At 45.2% G+C, this 8,271-nt stretch overlaps 1 protein-coding gene across 1 annotated transcript; it reads right to left on the bottom strand.

Moving 5' to 3' along the window:
- Nucleotides 1–3,898: 3,898 nt before the first annotated feature.
- Nucleotides 3,899–8,153, bottom strand: LOC138852844 (mucin-2-like). The gene has a single exon (XM_070086017.1). It carries the CDS (start codon nucleotides 6,843–6,845, stop codon nucleotides 3,987–3,989), a length of 2,859 nt encoding a protein of 952 aa, XP_069942118.1. The 5' UTR covers nucleotides 6,846–8,153; the 3' UTR covers nucleotides 3,899–3,986.
- Nucleotides 8,154–8,271: the final 118 nt, after the last annotated feature.

Raw genomic sequence — 8,271 nt, 5'->3', positions numbered from 1 at the left:
GGTACCCATGTAGGTGACACCCATGTAGGTGACACCCATGTAGGTGACACCCATGTAGGTGACACCCATGTAGGTGACACCCATGTAGGTGACACCCATGTAGGTGACACCCATGTAGGTGACACCCATGTAGGTGACACCCATGTAGGTGGTACCCATGTAGGTGACACCCATGTAGGTGACCCCCATGTAGGTGACACCCATGTAGGTGACCCCCATGTAGGTGACACCCATGTAGGTGACACCCATGTAGGTGACACCCATGTAGGTGACACCCATGTAGGTGACACCCATGTAGGTGACACCCATGTAGGTGACACCCATGTAGGTGACACCCATGTAGGTGACACCCATGTAGGTGACACCCATGTAGGTGACACCCATGTAGGTGACACCCATGTAGGTGACACCCATGTAGGTGACACCCATGTAGGTGACACCCATGTAGGTGACACCCATGTAGGTGACACCCATGTAGGTGGTACCCATGTAGGTGACACCCATGTAGGTGACACCCATGTAGGTGACACCCATGTAGGTGACACCCATGTAGGTGACACCCATGTAGGTGACACCCATGTAGGTGGTACCCATGTAGGTGACACCCATGTAGGTGACACCCATGTAGGTGACACCCATGTAGGTGACACCCATGTAGGTGACACCCATGTAGGTGACACCCATGTAGGTGACACCCATGTAGGTGACACCCTTGTTCGTGACACCCATGTAGGTGGTACCCATGTAGGTAGTGCCTATGTAGGTGACACCCATGTATGTGACACCCATGTAGGTGACACCCATGTAGGTGACACCCATGTAAGTGACACCCATGTAGGTGACACCATGTAGGTGACACCATGTAGGTGACACCCATGTAGGTGACACCCATGTAGGTGACACCCATGTAGGTGACACCCATGTAGGTGACACCCATGTAGGTGACACCCATGTAGGTGACACCATGTAGGTGACACCCATGTAGGTGACACCCATGTAGGTGACACCCATGTAGGTGACACCCATGTAGGTGACACCCATGTAGGTGACACCCATGTAGGTGACACCCATGTAGGTGACACCCATGTAGGTGACACCCATGTAGGTGACACCCATGTAGGTGGTACCCATGTAGGTGACACCCATGTAGGTGACACCCATGTAGGTGACACCCATGTAGGTGACACCCATGTAGGTGACACCCATGTAGGTGACACCAATGTAGGTGACACCCATGTAGGTGACACCCATGTAGGTGACACCCATGTAGGTGACACCCATGTAGGTGACACCCATGTAGGTGACACCCATGTAGGTGACACCCATGTAGGTGACACCCATGTAGGTGACACCCATGTAGGTGACCCCCATGTAGGTGACACCCATGTAGGTGACCCCCATGTAGGTGACACCCATGTAGGTGACACCCATGTAGGTGACACCCATGTAGGTGACACCCATGTAGGTGACACCCATGTAGGTGACACCCATGTAGGTGACACCCATGTAGGTGACACCCATGTAGGTGGTACCCCATGTAGGTGACACCCATGTAGGTGACACCCATGTAGGTGACACCCATGTAGGTGACACCCTTGTTGTAGACACCCATGTAGGTGACACCCATGTAGGTGACACCCATGTAGGTGACACCCATGTAGGTGGTACCCATGTAGGTGACACCCATGTAGGTGACCCCCATGTAGGTGACACCCATGTAGGTGACCCCCATGTAGGTGACACCCATGTAGGTGACACCCATGTAGGTGACACCCATGTAGGTGACACCCATGTAGGTGACACCCATGTAGGTGACACCCATGTAGGTGACACCCATGTAGGTGACACCCATGTAGGTGGTACCCATGTAGGTGACACCCATGTAGGTGACACCCATGTAGGTGACACCCATGTAGGTGACACCCATGTAGGTGACACCCATGTAGGTGACACCCATGTAGGTGACACCCATGTAGGTGACACCCATGTAGGTGACACCCATGTAGGTGACACCCATGTAGGTGACACCCATGTAGGTGACACCCAGGAAGAGATAATTAGAATAAAACGAGAATAAACGTGATAATTAAACGGGAGAATAAAACGAGACAATATTAGTTACTTTATTGCGTGAGTACAATCAGAGTCTGTACAAGATTATGTACAAGGTGTGTGGGCGGGTGTGGGCGGGTGTGGGCGGGTGTGGGCGGGTGTGGGCGGGTGTGGGCGGGTGTGGGCGGGTGTTGGAGGGTGTGGGCTGGTGTGGGCGGGGATCAGGAGCTGCAGTATTGGGCTCAGAGCTGAAGGTCAACCAGGAGACATGTCGGATTCTATTTGTGATTTGTGAGAGACATGATGTGACATGATGTTGTGAGTCATGATGTGACATGATGTTGTGAGTCATGATGTGGCATGATGTTGTGAGTCATGATGTGACATGATGTTGTGAGTCATGATGTGGCATGATGTTGTGAGTCATGATGTGACATGATGTGAGACATGATGTTATGAAACATGATGTGAGATATGATGTTGTGAGATGATGTTATGAGAAATGATGTTGTGAGACATGATGTGACATGATGTGAGACATGATGTTATGAGACATGATGTTGTGAGACATGATGTTATGAGACATGATGTTATGAGACATGATGTTGTGAGACATGATGTGAGACATGATGTTGTGAGACATGATGTTGTGAGACATGATGTTGTGAGACATGATGTTATGAGACATGATGTTGTGAGACATGATGTTGTGAGACATGATGTGAGACATGATGTTATGAGACATGATGTTGTGAGACATGATGTTGTGAGACATGATGTTATGAGACATGATGTTGTGAGACATGATGTTGTGAGACATGATGTGAGACATGATGTTATGAGACATGATGTTATGAGACATGATGTTGTGAGACATGATGTTATGAGACATGATGTGAGACATGATGTTATGAGACATGATGTTATGAGACATGATGTGAGACATGATGTTATGAGACATGATGTTATAAGACATGATGTTATGAGATATGATGTTATGAGACATGATGTTGTGAGACATGATGTTGTGAGACATGATGTTGTGACACATGATGTTATGAGACATGATGTTGTGAGACATGATGTTGTAAGACATGATGTTATGAGACATGAAGTTATGAGACATGATGTTGTGAGACATGATGTTATGAGACATGATGTGAGACATGATGTTATGAGACATGATGTTGTAAGACATGATGTTATGAGACATGATGTTATGAGACATGATGTTGTGAGACATGATGTTGTGAGACATGATGTTGTGAGACATGATGTTATGAGACATGATGTTGTGAGACATGATGTTATGAGACATGATGTGAGACATGATGTTATGAGACATGATGTTGTAAGACATGATGTTATGAGACATGATGTTATGAGACATGATGTTGTGAGACATTGTGTTGTGAGACATGATGTTGTGAGACATGATGTTATGAGACATGATGTTATGAGATATGATGTTGTGAGGCATGATGTTATGAGACATGATGTTGTGAGACATGATGTTATGAGACATGATGTTGTGAGACATGATGTTGTGAGACATGATGTTATGAGACATGATGTTGTGAGACATTGTGTTGTGAGACATGATGTTGTGAGACATGATGTTATGAGACATGATGTTATGAGACATGATGTTATGAGACATGATGTTATGAGACATGATGTTATGAGACATGATGTTATGAGACATGATGTTGTGAGACATGATGTTGTGAGACATGATGTTATGAGACATGATGTTGTGAGACATGATGTTATGAGACATGATGTTGTGAGACATGATGTTATGAGACATGATGTTATGAGATATGATGTTATGAGACATGATGTTGTGAGACATGATGTTATGAGACATGATGTTATGAGACATGATGTTATGAGACATGATGTTATGAGACATGATGTTATGAGACATGATGTTATGAGACATTATCTTGTGAGATATGATGTTGTGAGACATCATGTGTGGTAGTGGTGGTAGTAGTGGTGGTAGTAGTGGTGGTAGTAGTGGTGGTAGTAGTGGTGGAAGTAGAGGTGGTAGTAGTGGTAGTAGTAGTGGTAGTAGTGCTGGTAGTAGTGCTGGTAATAGTGGTAGTAGTTGTGGTAGTAGTGGTGGTAGTAGTGCTGGTAGTAGTGCTGGTAGTAGTGGTAGTAGTGGTGGTGGTAGTTGTGGTGGGAGTAGTGGTGGATATAGAGGTGGTAGTAGTGGTGGTAGTAGTGCTGGTAGTAGTGGTAGTAGTTGTGGTGGTAGTAGTGGTGGTAGGAGTGGTGGTAGTAGTTGTGGTGGCAGTTGTGGTGGTAGTAGTAGTAATGGTGGTAGGAATGGTGGTAGTAGTGGTGGTAGTAGTGGTGGTAGTAGATGTGGCGGTAGTAGTGGTGGTAGTAGTGGTGGTAGTAGATGTGGTGGTAGTAGTGGTGGTAGGAGTGGTGGTAGTGGTTTTGGTGGTAATAGTGGTTGTAGTAATTGTGGCGGTAGTAGTGGTGGTAGTAGTTGTGGTGATAGTAGTAGTGGTAGTAGTTGTGGTAGTAGTAGTGGTGGTAGGAGTGGTGGTAGTAGTTGTGGTAGTAGTAGTAATAGCGGTAGGAATGGTGGTAGTAGTGGTAGTAGTGTTGGTAGTAGTTGTGGTTGTAGAGGTTATGGGATGGGTGGTGGTAGCAGTTGTGGTGGTAGTAGTGGTAGTAGTAGTAATGGTGGTAGTAATTGTGGTAGGAATGGTTGTAGCAGTGGTGGCAGTAGTGGTGGTAGGAGTGGTGGTAGTAGTGGTAATGGTGGTAGTAGTTGTGGAGGTAGTAGTGGTAGTAGTGTTGGTAGTAGTGGTAGCAGTGATGGTAGTAGTGGTGGTAGTAGTGGTGGTAGTAGTTGCAATAGTGGTGGTAGTAGTGATGGTAGTGGTGGCAGTAGTAGTGGTAGTGGTGGTACTAGTGGTAGTAGTGGTGGCAGTAGTGGTAGTGGTGGTAGTAGTGGTGGTAGTAATGGTAGTATTAGTAGCAGTGGTGATAGTGATGGTAGTGGTAGTAGTGGTGGTATTGGTGGCAGTAATGGTAGTGGTGGTAGTAATGGTAGTGATGGTAGTAGTGGTAGTGGTGGTAATAGTGGTGGCAGTAGTGGTAATAGTTATAGCAGTGGTGGTAGTGGTGGTAGTAGTGGTGGTAGTGGTGGCAGTAGTGGTAGTGGTGGTAGTAGTGGCGGTAGTGGTGGCAGTAGTGGTAGTGGTGGTAGTGGTTGTAGTAGTGGTAGTAGTGGTAGTAGTGGTGGCAGTAGTGGTGGCAGTAGTGGTAGTGGTGGTAGTAGTGGTAGTGGTGGTAGTAGTCTTAGTGGTGGTAGTAGTGGTGGCAGTATTGGTAGTGGTGGTAGTGATGGTAGTAGTGTTGGTGGTGGTAGTAGTGGTAGTGGTGGTAGTAGTGATGGCAGTAGTGGTAATGGTGGTAGTGGTGGTAGTGATAGTAGTAGTGTTATTGGTGGTAGTGGTGGTAGTGATAGTAGTAGTGTTATTGGTGGTAGTGATAGTAGTAGTGTTATTGGTGGTAGTGGTGGTAGTGATAGTAGTAGCGTTATTGGTAGTAGTGGTGGTAGTGATAGTAGTAGCGTTATTGGTGGTAGTGGTGGTAGTGATAGTAGTAGCGTTATTGGTGGTAGTGGTGGTAGTGATAGTAGTAGTGTTATTGGTGGTAGTGGTGGTAGTGATAGTAGTAGTGTTATTGGTGGTAGTGGTGGTAGTGATAGTAGTGTTATTGGTGGTAGTGGTGGTAGTGATAGTAGTAGTGTTATTGGTGGTAGTGGTGGTAGTGATAGTAGTATTGGTAGTGGTGGTAGTGGTGGCAGCAGTTGTAGTGGTGGTAGTAGTGGTAGTGGTGGTAGTAGTGGTGGCAGTATTGGTAGTGGTGGTAGTGGTCGTAGTGATAGTAGTGTTAGTGGTGGTAGTAGTGGTAGTGGTGGTAGTAGTGGTGGCAGTAGTGGTAGTAGTGGTGGTAGTGATAGTAGTAGTTTTATTGGTGGTAGTGGTGGTAGTGATAGTAGTTGGTAGTGGTGGTAGTTCCTGGTACCTCCAGTATACTACCAGCTCCTCACTGGGTAGGTTGGCTGTAAGCCGCCCACTGAGGGAGGGTGGTGGGCGTGAGGGGTGCCGGGGTGCCGCCCACTGTGGGTGGGTTGTGGACGTGAGGGTGCCGCCCACTGTGGGCGGGTGGTTGGAAAGGTGATGCCACCCACTGTGGGTGGGTGGTGGGAGGGGTGGTGCCACCCACTGTGGGCGGGTGGTGGGCGTGAGTATGCCGCCCACTGTGGGCGGGTTTCGGGTGTGAGGGTGGGTGGTGGTCGTATCACGTGAGTGAAGGTGAACACGTGTTATAACACCTGATGATAACACGTGATAACACCTGACGATAACACGTGATAACACCTGATGATAACACGTGATAACACCTGACGATAACACGTGATAACACCTGATGATAACACGTGATAGCACCTGATGATAACACGTGATAGCACCTGATGATAACACGTGATAACACCTGATAACACGTGATAACACCTGATGATAACACGTGATAACACTTGATGATAACACGTGATAACATCTGATGATAACACGTGATAACAGCTGATGATAACACGTGATAAAACCTGTTATTAACACGTGATAACATCTAATGTTAACACGTGATGATAACACTTGATAACACCTGATGTTAACACGTGATAACACCTGATGATAACACGTGATAACAGCTGATGATAACACGTGATAAAACCTGTTACTAACACGTGATAACATCTAATGTTAACACGTGATGATAACACTTGATAACACCTGATGTTAACACGTGATGATAACACTTGATAACACCTGATGTTAACACGTGATAACACGTAATGACAACACTTCATGATACGTAATTAAAGGTAATAAAAACACCTGGTGATATGCGATGATAACACGTAATAACACGTGATGATAACACGTAATAACACGTGATGATAACACGTCATAACACACGATGATAACACATAATAACATGTGAAGATAACACGTGGAGAAAACATGATAACACGTGACAATACATGATAACACGAGATGATAACACGTGATAACACCTGATGTTAGCACGCAATAACATGTGATGATAACACGTGATGATATGGAATGATAACACGTAATAACACGTCATTACAACGTATGATATAACACATGATAATAACACGTCATGATAACATAAGAGACGATAGCGCCAGATAACACGATAACATGCGATGATAACACTTGACGATAACACGTAATAATGAAACGTGATAACACGTGATAATAACACGTGATAACACGTGATAATAACACATGTGGATAACACGTGATAATAACAAAATTTGAATACGTGATGATAACACATAACTGATAACCTCAGACAATGATAACACAAGTGATGATAACCTCACATTTTGATAACAGTGAGGATAACCTCACATAATGGCAGTGATGATAACCTCACATTTTGATAACAGAAGAGATGATAACACCTCATATTTTGATAACACAACTGGTGATAACTTCATCTAGTGATAACACTGGTGGTGATAACTTCACCTAGTGATAACACTGGTGGTGATAACTTCACCTCGTGATAACACTGGTGGTGATAACTTCATCTAGTGATAACACTGGTGGTGATAACTTCATCTAGTGATAACACTGGTGGTGATAACTTCATCTAGTGATAACACTGGTGGTGATAACTTCATCTAGTGATAACACTGGTGGTGATAACTTCGCCTAGTGATAACACTGGTGGTGATAACTTCGCCTAGTGATAACACTGGTGGTGATAACTTCGCCTAGTGATAACACTGGTGGTGATAACTTCACCTAGTGATAACACTGGTGGTGATAACTTCACCTAGTGATAACACTGGTGGTGATAACTTCGCCTAGTGATAACACTGGTGGTGATAACTTCGCCTAGTGATAACACTGGTGGTGATAACTTCGCCTAGTGATAACACTGGTGGTGATAACTTCGCCTAGTGATAACACTGGTGGTGATAACTTCACCTAGTGATAACACTGGTGGTGATAACTTCATCTAGTGATAACACTAGTGATGATAACACCTCACCTAGTGATAACACTAGTGATGATAACACCTCACCTAGTGATAACACTAGTGATGATAACACCTCACCTAGTGATAACACTAGTGGTGATAACT

The sequence above is a fragment of the Cherax quadricarinatus genome, chromosome 18 (assembly GCF_038502225.1).
Source record: "Cherax quadricarinatus isolate ZL_2023a chromosome 18, ASM3850222v1, whole genome shotgun sequence".
NCBI classification, from domain to species: Eukaryota; Metazoa; Arthropoda; class Malacostraca; order Decapoda; family Parastacidae; genus Cherax; species Cherax quadricarinatus.
The sequence above is the reverse complement of the archived record's forward strand: the minus strand, read 5'-3'. Positions and strand labels throughout refer to the sequence as shown.

Coding starts and splice junctions, on each gene's coding strand:
- LOC138852844 (XM_070086017.1), bottom strand. CDS start 6,845: ATGTTATCACGTGTTAGTAACAGGTTTTATCACGTGTTATCATCAGCT.